The sequence below is a fragment of the Vombatus ursinus genome, unplaced genomic scaffold, assembly GCF_900497805.2.
Source record: "Vombatus ursinus unplaced genomic scaffold, bare-nosed wombat genome assembly UNPS02005286.1, whole genome shotgun sequence".
Classification (NCBI taxonomy): Eukaryota; Metazoa; Chordata; class Mammalia; order Diprotodontia; family Vombatidae; genus Vombatus; species Vombatus ursinus.
Window position 1 is genome coordinate 15,482,752 of NW_020945064.1, and position 24,925 is coordinate 15,507,676.

At 44.5% G+C, this 24,925-nt stretch overlaps 1 protein-coding gene across 3 annotated transcripts in view; it reads right to left on the reverse strand.

The window, feature by feature from the left end:
* Positions 1-24,925, reverse strand: part of DUS2 (dihydrouridine synthase 2) — a 67,648-nt gene that overhangs the window by 12,116 nt on the left and 30,607 nt on the right. Inside the window, exons 2-12 of one of the 3 annotated variants that reach the window (XM_027847706.1) lie at positions 24,770-24,815; positions 22,093-22,227; positions 20,104-20,195; positions 19,006-19,049; positions 17,196-17,256; positions 15,499-15,546; positions 12,942-13,007; positions 12,577-12,647; positions 6,224-6,310; positions 4,472-4,640; positions 1,076-1,197 (exon numbers count right to left, since the gene is read on the reverse strand). In XM_027847706.1, coding sequence (XP_027703507.1) covers positions 1,076-1,197; positions 4,472-4,640; positions 6,224-6,310; positions 12,577-12,647; positions 12,942-13,007; positions 15,499-15,546; positions 17,196-17,256; positions 19,006-19,049; positions 20,104-20,106 — 671 coding nt within the window. In that variant the 5' untranslated portion in view covers positions 20,107-20,195; positions 22,093-22,227; positions 24,770-24,815. Of the gene's footprint in view, positions 1-1,075; positions 1,198-4,471; positions 4,641-6,223; positions 6,311-12,576; positions 12,648-12,941; positions 13,008-15,498; positions 15,547-17,195; positions 17,257-19,005; positions 19,050-20,103; positions 20,196-21,730; positions 22,049-22,092; positions 22,228-24,769; positions 24,816-24,925 lie in introns of those variants that run through there. The other 2 variants (XM_027847705.1, XM_027847707.1) reach the window with 2 other exon arrangements.

A 24,925-nucleotide genomic window follows, 5' to 3' on the forward strand; every position in this document is an offset into this window, starting at 1 on the left:
TCCCTACCTGGGGAACCATTCCTAGCAACAAAGAATCCAAAAAGAGGAAAAAAAGAAATTCAAAGAACAAACACTTTGTGTTTGACAGTATACCCAATATTCCACAACCATAACCTTTCACTTCCTTGTATTCAATTTAACTCAACAAATACTTATTAAATACCTACTAATAGGCTCACTGGAAGAAAACATAGGGAGTCACTTGACAGGCTAACCAAAAGAGTTGAGAGAGAACATCCCATTCTTACCCAGTTTTATGTTTTTCAAATTCACAAGTTCAACTTACATTTGGGTTCTCATTTCCCTTCTGAAATATATAAAGTAACACATCTGAAAAAGCTCTGGAGAACTTATGGATAAGTCAGCAGTGTGATGTGGCAGCCAAAAAAACTACTGCAATCTTGAGCTGCATTAAGAAAAGCACAGCTTCAAGGTACACGGCTGTATTATAATAAGTCCTTTGAAAGCTGCCCCAGAGGCCACACTTCAAGTACAGGGTTCCAGGGATGTCTGGACAACCATTTGTTTAGGGATGTTGTACAAGGGATTCGGATTGGCCTGGAATGACACTGAACAAGGTCCCTTTCTTAGACTGGTCGATCCTGTACCATCTCTGTCCTCCTAACTTTTCCAACACTTACAACAACCATAGAGACCTCTCATTTCATACCAGCCCATGTTCACGGCAGCCTTCTGCCGCTATTTCATCTCTGTATCTATGTCCCTCAAGGGCAGGGACCAGATTTTATGCTCCTCTGGGACAGGTCCTGGGGGCCCAAGGGAGCTCCTTGAGGCCTCAGGGACTCTTTAGAGGGGCCCTGCCTGGCCCTCTCCAGGGAACATGGAAGCTCCCTAGGAGCTGGGATTGATTTGGTCTTTGTCTTTATATTCTCAGGTCCCACACACAGCTGGTGCTCAATAAATTTCTGACTGACTGATTGAGAATCCCTGATGTGTCTGACAAGGACCTTGGAGGAAAGAAATGAACCTCCACCCCGGTCACCACTCGGCCTGCCTCTGGTCTAGGGGCTTCTTCCCTAGGCGGTAAATCTCTCTGACTGTCCCCCATACGCACCAGATTTCCTGAGAAGACTGAGCAGCGTGGAGCTTCTTTCCCTGGGGAGTTTCTAACTGTTCTCTCAGCATCTGGCACAAGCAGTACTTGGTATTGGTGTAGTGGTTATCATATCTCACCGCCTAGGAGGAAAAGTGAAGAAAGAATGAGACTCGGCGCTGAGGAGGGGTCAGCGAGGCGTAGGGACCGTGTGCAGGGTGAGAGAGGAAGGAGACCCCTCTTTTTATGACCCTTCATGAGGCTCTGAAGTCAGAGGACCTGGGTTCAAATCCTGTCTCAACTTCCTTATCTGTAAAATGAGAGGGTTGGGCCAGATGGCTTCTGAGGCCCTTTGCAGTACAGACCAATGATTGACCTATGGTTCCTGCCTGGGCCAGGAAGGTGGCGGGACTTTTCTTGAGTAGTGACAAGAGATCAGCTTCCTTGGTACCACTGTGGGTTGTAGCAATAATGATAATTCACTTTACATGGTGTTTTAAGGTTTTTAAAGTGGTTCCTTTATGCTAACCCTGTGAGACGATCACCATCTGACTTGTCTAAGTTCCTATGGCTAGGCCGTGTCAAAGTCAGGACTTGAATGCAAGTTTCTGACACCAAGGGTGGCCCCTCCCTCACTACGAAGGGACCCTCCAAGGCAATTTTCAGAGGAATTCACACACCTGGCTCCTCTTATGAACAGGAAAGAGTGTTTAGTCTCACAGAAAAAGTTGTATCTTAAACCAAGTGTTTGATCCCTCTAAGTATGGGGTAAAGAGCCACCTATCAGAAGCCAAACTTGAGGGGGAAGGATGCCGTGAGAGAGGATGAAGAGCTGTCTGCTATCTCTATTGTTTTTCTTTCCCTAACCTGTAGCTTTCAGGGTGCTTCACAGATGATGAATAAACTCTGCAATTCATGTTTCCTAGGATGGAGAGGCAGTGGAGAGAGGCCCAGGTGGGCACATGGTCCTTCATCAATGAGTGGGACCCTCAGAGCTCCTACCTCCTAGGAAAGCCCCTGCCAACCCGAGTCATCAGCCAGACCCATGTGCAGTAGGACGCACCTCACCTCTGACGCATTCTCTCATATGGAAGAGGCCATGTCATTCCATTCTCTCATTTTACACAAGTCAGCTCATGTGACTAGCCCAAGGTGGTGAGTGGCAGAGCTAGAGTTTAAACAGGCTCCCTGACCCCAAACTCAGAGCTCCCTTCACCACCTTCCTGGGGCTGCCCCTTCATTCTGCAGGGCAGGAGAGATCACAGACCTGACTACTACGGATGGAGAAGCGCCCTGCACCCCAAAATGAAGGTAACAAATCAGGAGTCTTTGATTTTCCTACACTTCAAAGAGAGAATGTTTTCTTTCATGGTGAATACTCCTTCAGTGCAGGGAAGAAGAGAGAGAGAAGAAGAGTCATCTCACTTTGCAAAGCTCTGCCCAGCCTTATTCCATTTCCTCTGGCTGTTTTATCAGCTCATTGTGGTTTCACCCCAGCAACCTGCACTTCTATTTAGCAGTGAAAGCACATTCTGCCCTGTTCCAAGCATATCCATCTCTCTATCTCAGCATCTTCAACAACTGTAAAGATGCCGTTACTGGCTCACAGCGAGACCGGGAGTGGGTGTACCCCAGCCAGGCAGGGAGGCTTGCAAGGCCACCTACAATCATTATTTTAGCTTGTTTTCTACAGGCAACACCTGGCAGGCTAAGAGGCGCTTTGCTCAAACAAGTCAGCTGGTTCTTTCCTATGTGATAACATGCCCACTGGAAGAGAACACGAGGAGTCACTTAACAGGCTAACCAAAAAGTTTGAGAGAAAATGTCTCTTTTTCACCCAATTTTGTTTTTCAAATTCACAAGTTCCACTTAAATTTGGTTTTTCCCTTATGATCTCATTTCCCTTCTGAAATACCTAAAGCTACTGGCCAGAAGGGGATGGGTGTGGGGGATGACCATAGAGGTTCACAAAGAGTTTGAAGGGGAAAGGATTTTAGAGCTCAGTCCAGGCCAAATCTCTGATTTTACAGAAGAGGAAACTCAGGTTCACAAGTGAAATCTTCTGCTGTTGGAGCACACACCACGTCCCCATACAATTTTTAGACCTGGCCTTCACCGTACAAGCAAACCCGCTCCAGACTCTTTCCAGACTGGATCACGGTGACTCCTGTTCAAAAGCATTCATCCCTCCACCAGCATCGCATTACCCAGCCAACCTGTGTGACTTCCAGTCAAAGACACGACTAAGGTCCCTCTGTCAGTGGGATGAAAGCAATACAGAAACAACATTCTGGCAACTTCTTATTTTCTAGGCTCAAGTGTGATACCCTTGCCCCTCACCTATTTATACTCATTACAGATTTATTTATAACTGCATCTGGCAGCTCCTTCAAACCCTCCCCCTAAGGAAAACTGGCTTAGGAACAGCTAACTCCCAATCTCACCTTCCTAGTTCATGGGTTTAAAATATTCTGGGAATGAAGCAGTAGATTCTTAGAAACAGTTTTGATTAACAGCCCAAAGATATATCGCCATGGAGATGATTTTGTCCACAACAGCTGTTACATTAACCCCCTTCTACTCTGCTCATTCTACTGAGGTGTACTCTTAGGTTGTATTATTTTAATGTGGGTTAATCTGCTGTTGCATCCCGGTTCTTAAGTTGTTTATTCTGTGTGTTTCATAAAAATTCATGTCTGTACCATTCCTTCTCTCCCTACCACTGAAGATTACTACTTTCACAAGGGCAGAAGTTATGCTTTCTTTTTTTAAAAGAACAACAGACACAAGTCTTTATCAAGGCAAACAACTAAGTCTTTAGCCAGTCCAGCCAGCCGCTCTAAGGACCTTTTATTTAGCATCTCCCCTGTTTCAGTGGAGTCAGCAAGGGGAGAGAAAAAGTAGTGTTGGAAAAGCCAAGAAAGGAGAAAAAACAACAGAGCAGGAGGTCTGGGGTGTGCATTAACATGATGCTCCCAAATGAGAAGGATTTTAAAGAAAAAAGCTTTAACCAGAGGCAGCATGGTGAACAGGGAAAAGCACTGTGACTATAAGCAAGGCACTTAACTTTCCATTTTTCTCATCTGCAAAATAGGGATAATGCTGGGGTACTCATCTCACAGGGTTACTGATGTAAGGATAAGTAAAATAATCCAGCAGCTTTAAGCACAACACAAATATCAGCTGTTATATTACAAGTGTCACACACACACACATCCAACCACAATTTGGAGTATGATGGAAAAAGCAGGGGATGCATAAAGCAGAGGACCAAGACTCCAGCACTACCTGTAGAGCCTTGGACAAGTCACTGACACGGTAGGCCTATTTTCTCCTCTGCACAGTGAGCTGGACAACATAATCCCTAAGGTTCCTTCTAGCATCTCTATAACTGCTCTGACAAGTAATGAGACCTACGTATTTTATGTACTCTTGCATGATCTTTTCCAGAGGCTGCAGGCCCTCCTTCCTGAAGATGGACGGGTTCCACATGGCCGCACGTGCCACCATCACGGAAGATGCTGAAGTCTCTTGCCGGAAAGCTTCTAGGTCTGAATATACTTTGATGTGGTCGTGAGATCCTCCACTGAAAGCCAACAGAGAGAGTTATTGCTGTTTGCAATTATGAGGCCAACCTCATCAAGCAGAGTGGCGATGGGAGCCCAACCCCTGCCCCAACACTGCAAGCATCCCAAATGGGAACAAGACAAGACGACAGAGCCAGAGGCTACATGCTGCCATGTCTCAGCACGCTGCTAAGTGGGGAGGATGGCACCTTCGAGTTCAGCAGGCTGCAGCATTTGTGAGAGACAAGAATACTCTGTGGTGATCACAGTAACCCGAGCAGTTTGCTAACAATATGCCCACACTCTGCAGCCTGACCGACAATCTCACCTCTGACATTTCTGTGACAGGGATGAAAGTCATAAAAAAACCAGACCTGGACATCTGGATCCAGGGTCCGAAGTTTAAGCTGGCCCCAACGAGTAGGGTTTCTGTTTTCCCAAAACCACCTCTAAGCCCTCTCTTAGACGCTGCCCCTTGGAGAGGACCAGTCACTCTAACTGGATCTGAAACAAGCAGAAGTGGCTCACACCTCTGCTTTCAGCCAAGCTGACTTGACAATCAGTTCCCAAATATGGCTCCCAGGGTCCTACCTGCAGGCTCTGGGCTGGACTGGACACACCTTTGGCTTTTGCCCTGGCATCAGTATCTCTTTGCTGCAGGTATCCCTAACACACGGTACACCCCAGCCCTAAATCCTGTGCTATCCTCCAGCCGTTGTCTGCCTACCTGATGACTTGGTGCTTTGACGTGACACTCAGTACCTGTATGTTTACTAACTTCAACTGCTTCCCTGGCTCCTGCCTCCCCATCTCCACCTTGGCCTTAGATTACAGCCTTACCTTGTTTCAAGGAGTGACTTCAAAGGATGTCCTTGGTGGAATGGGAAGATAATGTGACAGAGATGATGGCCTAGGGTTTCCTTTGAGATTTAAACCCTCCTTATACGAAATGGAGAAGAAAACCCTAGACCACTAGTCTCAGAACAAAAAAGAAGCTAGAAGGGGGGTCACCTTCCGAGGCTGTCTCTCAAGACAAGAACAAAAAGATGACAGAGTGAAGGAGCCAAAGGAGATGATTAGGCCTGCCTCTATTTACATTCCAACCAACAGCAGCAATTTCTTTAAACTTTCCCAAGATTGCAATTTTTAGCTGTTTCCCTCGTAACAATAAAAACTATTTAAGTAGTTATGTAGTAAAAACTCTTAAGAGACATCAAAAAAGTGTGTGTTTGCTTTAGAGACAGAGGGAAAAGCTGCGTCCTGTTTAGTGGACTCTGGAGAGGAGAAACCTTGGTTAGAAGAATGAGTGGTGGCAGCCAGAAAAGGGAGAACCTGGGCCAGTTCCTGGGTTTGCAGAAGGCAGAACAAACCTGAATTGGGAGCCACTCAAGAACTCAGAAGAGATCCCCGAGGATGTTCACTAGCAGGCAGACCCTAGGGGATTTCCCAAGCTCCTGGCCCTCTGCCCCCATGACCTCTATGTTGACAGAACGAGCAGAACCATTCCTACAAATGCACTCTGTTCCCCGGCTACATTTCCATGGGCTAGCATCCAGGTCCAATCTGAATCACTCTGAATTGCTGATTAATAAGAAAAACTTACTTAGCTATTACCGGAATGGAGACAGCTTCAGCAATGGCTTTGATAATATCACAGTGGACAGGATGTTGAGGTCTCTCTTCCTTCTTCCTTTACAACAAAAGAAGGGAGAGAAAACACTGAAGTTAACAAAATGCACCCAAAACTTTCTCTGGGCTGTCAGGTAACACAACCATGCTTTTTCCTGGACAGTCCCAGAAATAAGCTTGACTCTGATGAAACCAGAAGGCACTTTTGGTTCAGTGGAAGGTGGGAGGGTGCATGCCTGTGCAGCAGAAGGAAAAACCTCTGGCCCACTCATGCTGTCAGTCCTAGATCCCCAACACAACATCGATATGGGGCAAGAGTGAAGACGCATTAGTGGTGGGTGACGGAATAACAAGATGGACATGACTAACATAACTCACCTGAACTAGTTCTGAAAAGACTGGAAGCCACAAAAACTAAAGCCCTGGAATTATTGTCTGTATAATGCCCAAGCAGACTGTGGGGCTGGAGGGGAGAGGGACCCTGGATCACCCTACCTAGCCCCACTGAGGCTACATCAGAATCACTCTGGATCCATCATTTTTTTCAACCATGGAGACTGAATCCAGATGGCACAATGTCCAAATACTGGGTCTCCTGGTTCATGGGACACAAAACCAGTTACAGATTATTAGTCAGGACATTCATGTATTTCCCAAGTTGCTTTTAATTTTCATTTCTTATAAATGTAATTCCCACTGCATGAAACCAGCCTTTAAGGATAAATGGGGTCCTAACTAAGCTGATAATAAGCAATGATACATAATTTGAAAGATCCCTGATCTCATCAGGAAAGACTCTCCTCTCAAATTTTCCTATAACAATTCATATGTCTCTGTTTATCACTGGTTCTCTTCATAACCCATAGCCTCGCATTACTCTTATCTCTATGTCATTTCTCCGTAGCAGAACGTAAGAGTCAGGACTATGCCATTTTCCACCATTGTATCTCCACCAAATGTTTCCTGAACTGAGTGGAATGACTGGAAGCCCAGGATGAAAAATACCAGAAACATGGGGTGCAGAGAGGAGAAAAACCAAGACCTGTGTGGCTACCTAGCAAAGCCAAACGGGCTACCACAGAAAATAAAGGTTATCTTTCAAAAAGAGAAGGTAGGGAGGAAGAGAGGGAAGGAAACAGAGAGGGAAAGGGGGAGGAAGGAAGGCAGGAAGGGAAGGAAGGAGAGAGGGAGGGAGGGAGGAAAGAAAGGAGAGAGGAAGAGAGAGAGAATGAAAAGGAGGAAGGGAGGAAAGAAGGAAGGAAGGAAATATCCCATGGCAAGTGAAAAATAACCTAGAAATTAGGAGGGATAAAAATTATTCAAGAGGTACCTTGCAAGGGCCTTCAAAGTCAGTAAAGAGAATCTTCAATTACACTGAGAGGAACATGCCAGCTAGAGAATCACTAGGACCACTTAATCAAGGTATGTATTCAAGGATGAAAATGAGTTAGTAGAGAGGGCAAATCAATTCTTTGCCTAATAGATCCCCTGCCCCCAAACAACCTTTTGATACAGACAAGTCTGAGCTGCAGAAACAAAGAGCAAAGAAAACAGGATGCTCTAGAGCTAACCAACACATGAGATAGAGATAAATCACTAGGACGGGAGAGCACCCACATGAGAGTTCTGAAAGAATCTGAGATCAGGCTATGAAAATGTTCTGTAAAATGTGTAGCCTGCCACAAATAGCTACTGTGCTACTTGATAGTTAGTGTCAACTTTATCAATCACTAGCAGGCAGACCCTAGATTCGGGGAGTATCCTAAGGACCCTGTGTCTGTGTATTTGGGAATATATAGCTCCTAGGATTTCACAGATTCATTCAACAAACACTGATGCTACAGATTATGTACGAAGCATTGTGTACCACAATGGAATCCTAGATTTAGACAGAAAAGGTAGAAAAATTGGTATTTTATAGCAAGAACAGTCCCTCGATAAAACAAAACTTGGTCATTTTTGCAGCTTAACTGAAGTTACTGCACTCTACCTGCATAACAAATCGTCATGTTTCCCCTGTTCCCCCCAATCAACCAAAGGGACACAAGGCTGTGTGTCAATGGGACAGGTTCACATTATTACAAAAAAAGTGACCAAAATGACTGGTTGCCTACTTGATGCTGAGTGGGCCTGCCCAGAGCATATGATTAGGAGGCTGGTAAACATGGCAGAGGGCAGAGGGCTGGGTTTCAGAGTTAGGAGACCCGGGTTGAAGTCCTACCTCTCACATGGAAGAGATGGATGACCTTGGACACCACTTAGAGCATTTAAAGCTTCAGTTTGTCCTATGTGAAATAGGGACAACAATACCTGCATTATGGACCACTTGGCACTGTCAGGAGGAAAGCTCCAAAGTGCTCTAGGGATGTGAGCATTCTGCTCTGGTCAGGCCACAAGGATGACATTACTAAACTGTCCAGAGAGTGAGGTGACTGGTATACACACCATCAAAAATGCTGCTAGAAGAAAGGAGCCCAGGTGTTTAGTCTGGAGAAAAGAAGACTCAGAGAACACAAGACAGTTATTTTAACGGATTTAATGGGCTATTGCACCCTGTGAAGAAGGGATTCAATTTTTTCTGCTTAGCTCCAGACAACAGAACCAGGAACAATGATGCAGACTGCAGAAGATTTACAATCTATGTAAGAAAACCCTTCCTAACAATAGGATTTACACCCAAATGAGCTGTTTCAGGAGATGGGGGTATCTCCCTTGTCAGCAGCCACAAAGCAGAAGCACAAGGTCCCTGAGGGGTGGGGGAAGGATGGTGTCAGAAAGGGATTCTGGTTCAGGTGGATGGACTGCCCTACATAGTCTTGGAAGTCCCTTTCAGCACTGCAATTCTGTCACAGTGATGAATACAGAGAGGTATGGAAAGATTTTTATGCACTGATGCAGTGAAGTAAGAAGACCCAAGAAAACAAGAGACATGGCGACTCCAACCAATGGAAATGGAAAGGACAACACACCAAAAATCACAAGTAAATGTAACAAAATCATCTAGATCAAGCAGGACTCCAATGGAAAGAGATGAGAAGATGCCCCCATCCCAGCCCCTTCAGGAAGATGGGATGTCCACAGGTTTTACACACTACACACGTTTTCAGAATTTTCCAACGTATCAATCAGTTGTGCTGACTTTTCTGTCCTCTCTTAAAAAAATACCATTTGTTATATGGGGTGGTTCTCTGGAAGGGGCAAAGGGAGACACCTCGGGGATCTAAGAAAAAAATCAATAAAAACTTATAGGCCCTGGTCCTTGAGGGAATTTCCAATTCAAATAGCTAACAACCTCAGTACAGGAAAGCACAGAGGATGAAGGTGAAGAACATGTTATTCAGGGACTGAAAAACAATTCAAGACTAACCACCCCACATCATGAACTTCTCCTGAGGAAAAAAATCAGTAACAATTATTTCTTCATGGGTTTAGAATGCTTCATGCGTCAATATGTGTGCTCATATATATCCCCTCTGAATCTTTATCTTCCAATTATTAATGCCTTCTCCCTCCTCAAATCACTGTATCTGTGCAGGTATCTGCACCTGTTGTATCCCCTAGTAAAACATAAGTTCTTTGAGGGCAGGGACTACTTTGTGTTTATATCCCTAGAGCAGAGCCTAGCACAATGCCTTGACCATACTAGACACTAAGAGATGACTACTGAATTCAACTGATGAGGCCCTTATGGGTGGAGGAAGAGGTGCAGAATGTTTGTGGGGCTGGTACAGAGGATGACCACGGCTGGTGCCCCTTGTCTACGAGAGCCTCAGGGCTCGTCAATGGCACATTCCATCTCAGCTGGGCACAAATTGCCTTCCACCAAGAGCACAGGAAATATTGGCTGTGGCCCCTACCAAAATCTACATTAACCATCAGAGACACTGGACTCAGCCTCTGGTGAAGGAAAAGCCCAGAGGAGGCAGAGGCAGAGGTTTCTCTGAAGGAGTAAGTTACAGTTTTTGAGTGTAGGCTTCAATACTTCAAGGAGTCACAATTTGTATATGGTCTTCAGGTGTTACATGGTTGAGTGCGCTCATCAGTCTAGAGCTAATCTTGCTGCCCTTGACTTGAGTGGGGTGTCTTTGGATGACAGAGTCAATCAGACCCTAACTGAAATTTTGGTGTGAAGCAGAGGCTTATGGTGGGAAAAGTGTTCAACTTAAAGGCAGAAGATGCCCTGGGTTCAAATTTTGCCTTTGAAAGAAGAAAGCAAGCTACATAACCACATGTAAGCAGGCTCAATTCCTCATTTACACAGCGAGGAGAAGACCCACAGTGTCAATCTTGCAAGGTTCCTGGGAGGTTCAAGTGAGATAACCAAAGTGCTTCACACACTTCCCTGTGCTCAGCCAATGTCAGTTCTCATTACAGCTTGCTTGAGCCAACCAGGATGCATGCAATGGAGAACCCGAGGTGATCGTCCTAACATCAGGAGATTCCACCCAACAGACCAGCTACAGCCTTATTCTGCCCATAGGTTGCTTACAATGCTGTTGGATACTATGTTACCTCAGCTCTTGTACCTTTGAGATTGACATGAATCGTCAATACCTTAGTGTGTTCCAGGAAACCTCTCCATAGACAAGTACTCCAAGTGAATATGAAATGCTTCTGGCCACTTGTCAAGACTCGGGCTCAATTACAGATACAACATTCTCAGACATTCTCTGATATCCCCACATCATTTGCTCAGTTCACCATAAGTTAAATAAAACAGCCTTTTACTTACCATCCCTTACAGCTGATTATGATCCAGGTTACTCGCAGTTATTTATACTTATCAGTTAAAATGACAATAAGAAGATAAAAGTTTCTCAGATGTTTCAAGACTACATGTAAATGATTTACCCTCTGACACAATGGTGACATTTTGTGTCAGTTACCGATCACATTCCAGGAGGCACGCAGCTTGGAAGGTAGCCTGCCCCATTCTTCACAGGACTTGTCCTCTGGGCTTTGGAGCCCTTTAATTGTGAAGCAAGAGCAGGGCTGTATCATCCACCAGTGGCTGGACCAATGCACCAGAACTTAGAGCTGCTGGAGAGCAGGAGAGGGGCTCTTCCACCTTCCTCTAAGGAGAATAAAATCTCCAAGAGAGGCCATTGGTGTTTATGACCCTTTTTAATACCCCACTAATCTCACCCTCAGTCTACTAACCACCTCTGCCATCCAGAAGACTGTTGGGAACTCAGAAACCAGCACATTGGGGAGCAGTGCTAAAGCCCACGTAGCTGCACTCCCCAGGAAAGCAGTGACACCACCGTGGGGTCCTCAGGGTAGGGCATATGGAACTAGAATAGTGAGTGAAACTAGGTTCAAAGACTGAACAAGACTGGATACTTGGTTTTCCTTGGAAAACAACAATCTTATATTAGCTTTGGGAAGACAATTGACTGGTAATAACCCAAGGGGCACTGGTTGGAAGGGACGCTTAAAGCAGACACTCAGACCATTGGTAAGTGACAGTGGCTAGTGACTACAGAGGGAAAAGACAAAAGAAAGGCCACCTGGGAACAACGAATTTGGGCCAACGGCCTTGTCCACCTCAGCAGGTCCTAAAGGCATCACTGGGCTGCATCACCATTCAGTAACCAAAGCTCACAGCCCCACAGTGGACAAGGGCAAGGACAATGCAGAGAACATTTTGTATGATGGTGTGACAAGTGAAGACCTTCTGTAAAATTCATCTTAAGAGTAATGCCAGTCCCTGGTTTCCTTCTCTCGTTAGGGAATTTTATTAAATTTGGACCATCTTAAAATTTTGGGACCCTAAGGGGACCACTCATAGGAGGAGCTTTTAGGGTCTTATGTGCTTCACTGCTCATGTGACCGCAGATGGGGTCTGTGCCCAGGAATCACCTCCCCGAGAAGGTCAAATAAAAATGATGTAGCAGAATTGCCCATAATGGTAAAGAGGTGACCATGAGACTGCAATCCCAGAAAAATGTCAAGAGAATGCTAAGCTCCTTTCCATGGGGTTACTGCCCCATTTTCTTCCTAAACAGAGCTGGCTATAAGAGCTGAGCATTTAAGGCTGGAGCTTCGTGCTGAGGGATGGATAAACTCATCTGGCTGACAACGGAGAAAAATCCATTCCTTTCCCATAACGAGCAGTGTGGTACAAAGGAAAAGACCGCTGGATTTAGTCAGCCCTGGGTTCAAGTCCTACCTCTGCCCCTTTGGGGATGTTTCTTCTCCTCTCTGGGTCTTGGTTTTCTCATCTGTAAAATGAGGGGCTGGGTGGAACGATCTCTAAATCTATGATCCAGTACGCCACTGGAAAAATTCTCTTAGAAATGCTCCTTTCCCATCAAATTTACTTACCTTCCATGGACCGCAATGGCTGCAACCCCAGTCCTCTCTATCCGCTTTACAAGATTCAATGTGTCCTCAAGCTGAGGAAAATGACCAAGGAGGGACATGTTACTCAATTTTTATGGGGACTGAATCACTGTCACCTAACTCACAAAGGGATCTCAGCTCTTCTCTATCTGCCCTCCCCAATCGAAATCAACAAACATGTATTAAGCACCTACTATGTGCCAGGCACTGTGCTACAAAAAAGAGGTGAAAGACAGTCCCTGCCCTCAAGGAGCTTCCCATCTAACCATCTCATTCTGTGCCTCCTTCCTCCTCCCAACTTCATTAGAAATTGACAAGCTCTTTTGAATGAAATGAACTGTGTTTACCGATGGCAGGATCCGAATCTTGCAGGTCACTGGTTTGCAAATCCCTTTAACAAGGGTGCTCAGAATCTACAGAGAGGGGGAGAAACAGAAGCATTTGGGACAGTAACTTTATCATATGTTTATTCCTTAATTAAAAACAGTAAGTTGTTATATAAATTCTTAAGATGTAATAACATGACCTACATATCCCCATACCATAGACATGGTGTGTGTGAGTGCATGTGTGTGATAGTGGTCAGAAGGTATGGGTTAAAATGGTGGCTCTGGTTATTTGCTCCCAAGGTGACCTGTTGGACCTCAGTCCCTTCCACTGTAAAATGAAGGAAAAGGATGCACCATATGACCCTGAAACACCCTTCCCACTCTAACTCTCTGATACAAGTAGTGGTAAAATGGCAACCGAGCTTAAAACCTATCCAACTAAACGGACCTGCCGATAATGCTCCCTCTTACTCATCGGGTATGGGTAAAGGCACTGTCATGTTTTGTAAACTTCAGAAAGAGCTTCATGTGGTAACTGAACCACCTTTTCAAGAATGTAAAAGCCGCAGATGAAGGCCCCGAGGAGTTTTAGAGAACATGCCTTGCTAACCTCTCAGCTTCTCCATCAGGCCCTTTGGACTATGGGCTACTCAGGGGCACAGAACAGGGAGGTGCTCATCACATTTCTATAACGTCTTCGAATTTCAAGAGCACTGTCTTCACAACTACCCATGAAGTAAACAGTGTGAGAGCTACTGGCCCCGTTTTACAGATGCGTGAGCTGTGGCTCAGAAGTGAACTGACTTTTCCAGGGTCACAAAGCTAATTCTGAGCTGGCATCAGGTCTAGCCTTCTTTCTACAAGATTACATCATACTATAAATTCTCTCCTCTCTCCTCCAACAAAACCTGGGTCTTAACTACTTCTCAGCCAAGAATAAGTCATGTTAATTCCTTAGAAGGTCCATTTTCCTAATTGAGTTTCGTCTACATTTTGTAATTCTGTTTCATGGTGGACTTAAAGAGACCGAGACAATGCACTTAGCATTGGAGAGGAAGGTTCAACCAGTCCTAATGATGTCACTGCAGGCATTGCCCTCTATCCTGCAATGGAACCATCGCATCAGTGCCTTTCATAGAGAGGGGCAGAAGGTTTTCATATGCAGTCAGCCCTTCAAATTTCCCTATTCTACTGCTTTAGCTTACTGGAATAAGCTCTGACTGGCCGTCTTCAGGAACCACTAAGCTCCCTCGCCTGCCTGCTTGTAGAGCTGGCTCTTGACCCAAAAGGCTGACATTCTATCGTATCTCCATCTGATATCTCCATCATCTCCTCAGTTCAGGTTGCAGCCCACCCAGGCCTGCTGTCCTGGTCTATTTTGGTCTAGGGCCCCAAGGACCCCAAGCCAAAGCACAGGAGGCATTCCCTTGTTCGTGAATCACAGTTCAGCATGTGGACTGTCCACCTGTCACCCCTCTGCTCTGGCTTGTCTCACCTCTTCTGCTGATACATGTCTCTGATGTCTCATGTACTATTCTTATGCTCAAGTCAGTGTTGGTAATGTGCTGTGTCCAATTTATACCCAATGTCATCGTCATCATCATCATCATTAGCATTTATGTAACACTTTAAGGTTTTCAAAGCTCTTTACAAGTATCATCTCATTTGATCCTGACAACTACCCTGTGAGGTAGGTGCTATTATTATCCTCATCTTACAAATGAGGAAAATGAGGTTGAGAAAGTTTAAGTGACTTGCCCAGGCTTACACTGCTAGTGTCTGAGGTCAAATTTGAACTCAGATCTTCCTGTGCTCTACCCACTGTGCCACCTAACTATTCCATCATCTACCTTTCCATTGTTCTTTGGGTCACTTACTATTTTAATTCTTTTGCTTCGAGGCAGCTAGGTGATGCAGGGGGTAGAGCACTGGGGCTTGGGGTTAGAAGATCTGAGTTCAAATCAGACCTCAGACACTGACTAGCTGTGAGACTCAGTTTCCTCATCTGTAAAATGGGGAAAATAATGGCACCTACCTCACAGAGTTGTGAGGATAAAATGAGATGTCTGAAAGGCATTTTGCAAACCTTAAAGTGCCAGATAAATGCTAATTGTTGTTATTAATACCTGACTTGTGGCTTAATGTCTCCCAGAGCTACCTAGGGCATTAAGAGGTTGAGTGATGCATCCTGGTCACTGAGGCAGGGCTGGAAGATGGGTCTATCTGTTGCACTGCAGTGCCCCTCCATGAGATGTTATCATTATTGTCTACTAGCAGTGTGAAAGCTCTGTGGGTCTATCTCAGACTTATGTGAGGTCTGAACTCCCTAAGAATAGTAATAAATGTCCAGCCTAGCAGTGAACGTAAGCAGAAAACCTCAGAAATTCACCTAACTTGACCAGTGCGCACAGGGAAAGATATAGTGGGGAAGGGTTAGGACCTTGCTTGGTATCTTGTCCAAGTTGGGAATAAAAGGTAGGTTATGAATTTGCTTTTACATAATTTCTGGAATCTAAATGAGGTTAATAGAAATATGTTAAAGTCTAGTCTAGGGAAGTGTGAATTATTTACTCACCTTCTCAATTTTGTCAGGGTCAGACAAAAGTGCTGCTCCCATTCCTCCCTTAAGAAAAAGCACATGGGAAAAGACCTATTACAACTAATACACCTATCAGCTCTCAGTATTAGCCTTTACTCTTGCAAAGGACCTACCTCTGAGGGACTCAAGCTATCATCAGGGGTGGCACTACTCTTCATTAGTAACTTCTCCACATATGGAAGAAAAGCCACAGTCATCTTAGGGATAAAGACAGGGGGGCTTGGGAGGCAGTGTGCATCAATCCCATAGTCAGTAAGGAACAGCATTCAAAACCAAAACAAATGGAAGGCCCGGACAGATTTCAACTTGTCAGCTGTATCCAGTTGTTTCACTCTTACTTACCTCAAACATCCTAAATCTAAGGTTTTATGAGCTCTCTCCCTCTCTTCCTCAACCTATGACATCAAATCCAATTCAAGCTTTAACTAATGGAGGCCATTAGCCCCATAAAGCATCTAAACCAGTGTGAAAACCAATGACTCACCTAGCATGCTGCCGTATAACAGCAGTGTGGGGGGCTGACAGGAGAGAATTTGAGCAGTAATTATTTTAACATGTGTGCCAAGTATTAATGAATGCCCGTGGGACACATTCAAGAGGTTTATTTTAAATAATGACTGTTTAATTTCATGTTTGAGGAAGACAGGTTAAATATCAGAGGGATAATTAAACTTGTAAAGACTCGCTCACTCAAGCTCAGCTTGCCATGCTGGATGCAGCTGCAGCTGAGACTTGAGACTCTAGCTTGGCGACAGGTGTCAAGTATGAAGAGCTGGAAGATGTTCCTGACAGTTCTCAGAAGGAACCTTACTCTTTACCTAACAGTGACAGCTAATACTGACAGAGAGAGCACTTTCAAGCTGCACGTACATTATCTCAACTGAGAGTCACAACCAGCAGAAGACACTGAGGCTTAGTGACTGTCTGAGGCAGGATGTCCAGACTCCAAGTCCAACATCCCTTCCACGGTGCTGCTACACCAGGGGTCAACAAACCACGGCCTGAGGACCACATGCAGCCTGGCTCTTGTTTTAGTACAGTTTGTGAGCTGTATATAGAAAAAATATTATGTTGCATTTTAAAATGTAAAAAGTGTTCTCGGTTTCTGGGCTGTGCAAAAATAGGGGACAGGCTGGATTTGGCCATTAGGTTGTATGAAGTTTGTCGACCTCTGTGCTACACAATTAATAGGAAGTTCCTAGAAGACAAATCAGATGGAGCCCAAGTACTCAAGTTTGCACTGGTCAGGTAAGACTTCTAGGTCCTAGCAGCGACTACTAAGACGTAAAAAGTGACACAAAAGGCCCTCCATTTTTCATATGTCCTTTGCCTCATGTCCCATTGGGTAGCTATACAGCTTCTTGGACCAAATGAAATACTTAAAGGTCTGTACAGTCCAGAAGGCAACAAACATTTGCTGAAGTAAATCGAAAGCAAATCTTCCTACCCCTATGGAGTTGGGGCTACAGAACAACATATTTTGTCGAACCCGGACACTTCAGTCAGTCAGGCTGTCACATTTGGACTATCTATTCAAAGACAAAACCAGATTAAATGATGACTGAACCCATGAACTTCAATAAAGAAAGTAAGCGTAAGGATTTTATTTAATGTATAACAATTACACATATATATTTCACTCTGCATATCTAAAGCAAAAGGAAACAGTTTACCTTAGTGGAGTATTCTTTTGGACAACCCATGTTAATGTCAACACCAGCTACATCATTCTCTCTAGGAAAAGAAAAAAGGAACAAAAGGAATAAATATTTAACTCAAAGAAGGAAGAAATCATAAGTAAGAAAAGGCAAGGGGGGGCAGGTAGGCTAATCATGTAATAATGATTAGAGGCAACAGAGGGCCAGTCTGAGAGCTATACTGGTACCCCCAAGAAAATAAAAGAACCCTAAGGAGGCATCCAGCATGCTAGGGGGATCCTCCGTGGAGGACTTCTGCAAGGATGGGTAGGAAGATGTGGAGGGCTGTGACCTGTGCTAGTGAGAGGAGTTCACAAGCTGGTATCACAGGCCCATCCAAGCACAGGGGGGCCCAGAGATCTTTTGCTCCACCATGCACACATGGCTGGCAGATGATCCTCCGAGCCCAACACATCGCTTGGGGATACACACAACAACTTCACTTGGCGGTAAGGGAGCCGAGGAAGCCTTTGGAACTTTACTGATCATAGAACCGTGGTGTCTGATCACAGCTCTCAAAGACACAGCTAGAGAAGGAAGCCCAGACTACCTCGCCACAGAGAGACGCAGCACTCCCCACTCAGGTGGGGCCTCTGCAAAGCCAACACATGCCCCAGGACCTCAAGTGCACAATCACAGGAGCTCACCAAACACGGCCTGCAAGAGGTTCTGTTCTGCACGGGTCACTGAAGGCCGTTCTGACCTGGAGCTGCTGCTTGTCGGAGCACAGCATGTGCACACACACCACCACCTTAATGATAGGCACATGCCCTTTCTGCTGTCCTCAATGAAGTGGGGATTATCTACCTTCTTTTCAATGTGTGACGATGCCAACATTTTAAAGATCCATGATTTCTCTGGTGCAGGCAGGCCCCCACCAAGGCAAATCACAACTTCTTTAGGAACTTAGTGCATGCCCCTAATGGTGAGGAGCCCCTCAGAACCAAAGGCAGCTGCTTAGCCTGAGGATCAGTCACACAAACTCTGCCTTCTGGGAGCCCAAAGGTAAAGCCTTTCAGGCTACAGAGGCTTACACTCTTCTGACAGGCTCAGAGTTACCTCCACCCCACAATGAAGCCTGGAGGAGGCCTGTCCTAGAGCACATGTAATAACACTAACAGCTCAAACTCATAGAGAGCTTTCCCCACAACAGCCCTGTGAGTTAGGTGGTGCCAAGGATGATTAATTGCATTACGTAGAGAGGGAAACTGAGGCTCTGAAAAGGTAACTGACTTGTCTGTGGTCACACAGCTATTAAGTGCTGGAGCTAGTAGTCTTTCCATGACACAAAGGCAGAAGAAAGCAGGCTCTCCTATCCAGTGTCCTGGATATAAACAGCAGATGCGCCACATGTTCAGAAAAAGGAGTTGTTTGAGTAAATCTGGCCTGACTTAGGAAGGGATCCACAAGTCTCACATTTGTTTACAAACAGCCTCAGTGGATGTTGCTATACTTGTGACTAATTGGTATCTTGGAAGAAATATGTTTGAAAAGTTGGCCCCATGCAACTCATAAGGCGGCTTATCCTCTTCTGGTCTTTGTAGGTACACCTCAGTCACAGGGATTTCCATGTGCCTGGCCTTGTCTTTAAAGTTCATTAGAGGGACCAAGGCAGCCCCCATCAGAAAGTACATGGCCCACTCTGAGTGAGTGCTGCTGGAGCAAAGTCTGAGATGCTGATCAAGCACTACCATTACCAATGCACATTAAGGTAAGGAACCACAGCTCCAGTGGCCTGTCAGAAAGGCAAAGGAAAAACTCATGATAAACTTCAGGCAGAACTTACATAAGCTTGGCTACAGCAAGGGCTCGCTCAGCATCTGCAGATCCCTGGGACACAAAACAAGACATTAATAACAAGCCTGGCAAGCGTATAGACACACGAAGCATAGAGAGATAGGAATCTAGCTACTGTTCTCTCTTTAAAGGATATTATCACCAGATTCATTAGCTGCTGTATAAAGACTAATGTTTAAGGGATGAGAACATTTGAAAACCAGGGGATCGAGCTGATGCTGACGCTTTTTAAGGCTAGAAGGGCATTTAGGATCTACTTTTGAAAAGACACCAAGAAATGTTCAAATCAGAGAATAAAGGGGAGGATTATAAACTCACAACTGGAGGGGGCCTTAAAGATCATCTAGCCCCAGCCAGCACCCAATCTTTCCTTTCATGCATGAGGAAGCTGAGCCCCAGAGAGATTCAGTAACGTGCCCAAGGTCACGTAGGGAGGAAGCGGCCAAACTGCGGTGACCCCCGGTCTTCTGAGTCCCGGGAACGTTTCTTGCACCACACTGCCTCCCAGAGGTAGAGACATGAGAAGAAATTCTCTCCCCCAAAATCCATCTTTCAAAAGTCAAGGGAAAAATCTGAGTATTAATTTCTGGAAAAAACTAATTCTGGCCCCAAGAAGCAGTTATAGAAGATACTGATATGAAGACCTGGAAGGGAGTAATGAAGAGTACTGGGGAATAAAGATAAATAATTCAAGCTAAACAGCTGGATTATTCCTTTTAAGTTTACAAAAATTAAATTCTCAAACAGAAAAATACACCAGACTATTTCTTGGCTCAAATAAAGTGTACTGTAATACATGTTTATAATCCTGAGAAAAACTCAGCTCTTAGAGGCCAGAACAGGGTCATCACATAATTGATGATGATGATGATGACGATGATAACAACATAGCATTTATACAGCACTCTAGAGTCTGCAATGTGCTTTGCATATGGGCAGTGTACTGACTAAGGAAGCAAACTTTAGAAATAACAGAGGTGATGTTCAGAATGTGCGTCAGCAAGAGCACCACAGGAAAGACAGAAGGGAGTGAAGCGGGAGAAGGAGCGGGGCCAAGTGGAGCAAGGCAGGGCCTTTAGACTCTCACCATCTGAAAGACGACCTTGTTCCGCTCCCTATCACAGGTACGGAAAACGACTCTCTCGTTGGGGGCTACAAAGTCAATGGTATCCAGCACCTCTGTGTGGAAAGAGGAAAAAACCAGAAAGGAATGCAATCAAAGGGGAAGAACAATCAGCACAACACCCAGGACACAGTAGGCTCTTAAAAATGTTTACTTATTGACACTATCCTCCCGTTGGCTATTCTGATCAAATGAAGCAGAAGGATCCTTGGGACAGGAAGAGAGCGGTTGCTTAAGCCAGTGATCGTGCAGCTGGTTTCTCACCTGTTTAAGGAGGAAGGGGGACTAGACCACCTTTAAGGTCTCTTCTGTATCTACAATTCAATGCTATTATGGAAAAACATTATTTTATATGGACCTATAACTGCCTCTCAGATTTTATACAGACAGGTAGAAGGCACAACTTTCAAGTACAGAAACATCTCAATGACCCAGAACCACGTGTAATTGGATTGTCTACGTAAGAGAATTTTCCAGATAACCTTACTCAATGTTCACACTGTGACCTCCAATCCCTACACCCCTCAATCCTCTCCCAGGCCATTTCCCTTACACTAGCCACTCTCCCCTTTTTTCTCCATCTTGATCCCTTGGTGAACTGATTCAATTCTACCCTCTACACTTGAATGCCTAGCCATTGGGTCACTCCTGCCATCTGCCACCTTCACTCCTACCCATGTACCGGCCTTTGACCTTCTTGATCACCTCTCCTCCTTGACACTCTGGTTTTCAGGACATTACTCTCTCCTGGTTATTCTCCTTCCCCTCTGTCCATTCCTTCCCTGTCTCCTTTGCTAGATCCTCTCCCAGTTCATGCCCTCCACAGAGTTATCCCCACAGGGTTCTGTGCTGGGTGCTTTTCTCTTCTCCTTCTGTACTGCTTCATCTGGTGATCTCATCAGCTTCCATGGATTTAATTACTATGACGGTGATTCTCAAATCTACTAGTGATAGATCTAGTGATGCCAGGCTCTGGGCTGTTCCATGAACAAAACACTCCATCTCTCAGCTCCAGGCATTTTCTCTGGCTATCCCCTAGGCCTGGAACACTCTTCCTCCTCCGCTCTGACTACTGACCTTCCCGGCTTCCTTTAAACCCCAGCCAAAAGTTTACCTTCTACAAGAAGCCCTTCTCAACTCCTCATAATTCTAGTGACTTCCCTCTGCTAATTATTTCTTATTTATTGTATTTAGTTTGTTTGTATATATTAATTTGTTTGTTGTCTCCCCCATTAGATTGTGAGGTCCTTGAGGGAAGGAATCGTCTTTTGCCTCTTTTTGTCATCCCCAATGCCTAGCACAGTGCCTGGCATATAATAGAAGCTTAATAAATGTTTATTGATTGATTGATTGATAACTGAACCTTACCCCAACAGCAATAATAACAATTAGCAATAGTAGTGTTATCATCATCATAATTCTCTTAGAGGTAACATGACAGAAGAGATCTGTGGCACTTACTAGCAACGTGTCTCTGGGGAGGTAGAGACCGTGTGAGTGTGTGTGGTGGTGGTGGTGGGGGGGGGGTCTGGAAAGCATCTTGGATTTAGAGTCAGAGGGCCTGAGCTGGAACTGTGGCTTTGCTACTTACTGCTTGTAAGATGTTGGGTAAGTCTAGCACTTAGAATGGTGCCTGGCACACAGGAGGATTCGATTCAATTCTCAGAGACTCGGCTTCCTCCTCTGTAAAACGAAGGGGCTGGAAAAGGTGCCCATCAGCTGTAAATCTGCCTCAGGCACAACCCTGGGGCTTATACACTAAGCACAGACAATGCTGAACCTAAGTGGAGGGAATGACCACGCAGGGAATCCCCTGATCCTCCTATTCCTGTTAATCATTACCACTATGAGTTAACCGTTTCTGATGATCCAGAGTCATCCTGAGGAAGATCAATCACTGTACATGCCTGAAGGACATCTTAGGATGATTCCTTAGAAGAATAAAAAACTGACCCCAGTGGTTTTAAGTCCAAGTCATTGCCCAAGAATCACATGTACTTAAACCAATGGCCTTAAGGATTTATTTCCATCAGCTTTGTTTTTTGGACTGTTGATTCTGGCATTCTTCCATAATTAGAGGTAAGAAATCTGGACCAAAAAAAAAAAAAGAAAAGCTGAATGTCTCTGGAAAACTTTTCTTCTTTTGTCTAGAAGTTAGTTTCCTTCTCTGTTCCTATAATATGTTAAAATTTTAACAACTTCAGTCCCTTCAACTCCATGGACAGTTTAAATGCCATTAGTTGTGGTTTCCTCCCATTTGTCACTCCTTCAGACTCTGGTTCTGTGGCATAAATTGCTTATTAATTGAACTGAATCCACCTGGCACAGGCTTTCCCTCCTACCAGAAGTGCTCTTCCACCTTACTCCTTACTCTCTGGATCTCCCCAAGGCTCCGCTCAGGTATTACCTCCTTTGAGAGGCCTTTCTTCCCTAAGTAGTTAGTACTGCTCCACTCATCCTATTTCTTTGTATTTATTCTGCGTATATCCTGTATTGATTCATTGATAAATAGACTGTCATGGGCTGTTTCCCTTAGGTAAGCTCCAAGGTCAAAATCAAAACCCTCTGCTTGGGATTCAAAGCCCTTCACTCCCTGGCCCCTGCTACCTTTCCAATCTTCTTAAACTTCACTCCCCAAGACACCCTCTTCAATTCAGTGACACCGGCCCCCTTGTTATCTCCCAAACAAGACCTTCCATCTCTTGGCTCCAGGCATTTTCTCTGGCTGTCCCCTAGGCCTGAAAGGCTCTCTTTCCTACTTATTTCCGGTTTATATACGTAACTCTTTTGTACATATTTGTATTAGATTGGGAGCTCCTTGCAGGCAGGAACTGTCTTTTGCCTTTTTTGTATCCCCAGTGCTTAATTAGCACAGTGCCTGGTACATAGTAGACACTTAATAAATGTTGATTGATTGATGAAGTAAGCTCTTTAAGATCAACTTTTGTAACTGTATTCCTCTGCCCAGTGAAGGTGCTCAATAAAGTCACTGATTCATACCTGGAATGCACTCCCTTCTCACCTCTGCCTCTTAGAATACCCAGCTTCCCTCAGGGCTTAGCTCAGGTAATACTACGACCTATACTAGGCCTTTTCTAATTCCCCTAGTTGTGGCCTCCCCTCTACCTAATTCTCTGTAGCTCTTCATGATCTGGTATGATCTTGACTTTCTGAACTGGATTTCACACCATCCCACCCCGTGGAGTCTACCCTCTAGGGCTTTGACAAGCTTTATTTACACTGTTTTCTGTGCTGTGAATGTCCTCCCTTCCTCTTTGCCTGTTGAATTCTTGCCCATCCTTTCCAGCCTAACTCCTATCAGTAAGTAAATATCACAGATACAGGCAGTTCTGGCAAAAGTCAATAACAAACAAGAACAATTAGAAATGGAGTTCTAGGACAGCTAGGTGGCAAAGTGGATAGAGCTCCAACCTTGGAGTCAGGAGGACCTGAGTTCAAATCTGACTTCAGACACCTACTAGCTAAGTGACCCTAGGCAAGTCACTTAACCCCATTGCCTAGCCAAAAAAAGCCAAAAAATAAAAAAAAGTTAAAAAAAGAAATGGAGCTCTAGCTTCTGAGAGAGTGAGAGAGAGACTGTGTGATTCATCATCACATCTCCCACATGTACCACGTCATGGCAGGTTTTCAAAAAATGTGATGAATGTCATCTCCCTTTGATTAGTCTTCTACTGAGAAGCTTCTTTGTTTAAGTACAGGTGTTTTGCCTTGATTAGAACTATTAACATAAATGTGCCTCTCTTAAAAAGTTCATATAAATAAAATTTTAACGAACAGAAAGTTAATAATGAAAATCTACGATGGGTTATTTTATGACATAATCACTCCTATTTATCTATTTCATAAATTCATATTTTTGTATGCTGGATTTTCTTTAAATGAGGCATAGATTTAAATGGAATAAAGTTTAGATTTCCATGAATTCCACAAGGCTGAATCCACGATGCTAATCAAGGCAGAAACCTCAAACTGGATAATTAACTTTGCCAATAAGCTATGAGCAGACCATTCTTAACAGACAATTCCATATAAAATTCATCCATATTTTAGTCATGAAACAGTATTTCCTAAAATATCTACAGATGAAAAAAGTTCCCAGTACTTTTCATATTTATCAACATCTTAAGAAATCTGATTGCTTTTATAGAAATTTAGAATATAGAGACAAAATGAAAAAGCCTATATGTCTCATGTTCATAAACACAATAGCAGCCTGCTGGCCATTCCCACAAAGAAGCAGGCTTTTATCAAGGAAGAAACATTTATATAGCACCTACTATGTGCCAGGCACTGTGCTAAGCATTTACAATTATCTCAACTGATCCTCACAACAAACCTGGGAGGCAGGTGCTATTATTATCCCCATCTGACAGATGAGAAACTGAAGGCCAAAAGGTTAAGTGACTTGCCCAGGTTCACACAGCTGTTAAGTGCCTGAGGCTGCATTTGAGCTTAGGCTTTCCTGACTCTAGGCCCTGCACCACCAGCTCCTTAACATCATTCCCAAATGACATGAAAGAATGGAAGTCTATTTAAAACCGGCCAGCACTAATTTAATATGAAATAGAAAACACCCCAAAGAAGAGCTGGAGAGGAGTCCTGTGCTTACCATTGACAACTCTCTTGCACTGAAGCATCTTAATGTCAATCAGCTCCTGTCAAGAAATGAAAGCGTGTTACATGAGTCCTTGGGCAGGCGGAGCTCTCTGACTCAATGGGACCTCCCCAGTATTCTCAGAGCAGTGCCTCTGCCTATGACAATACT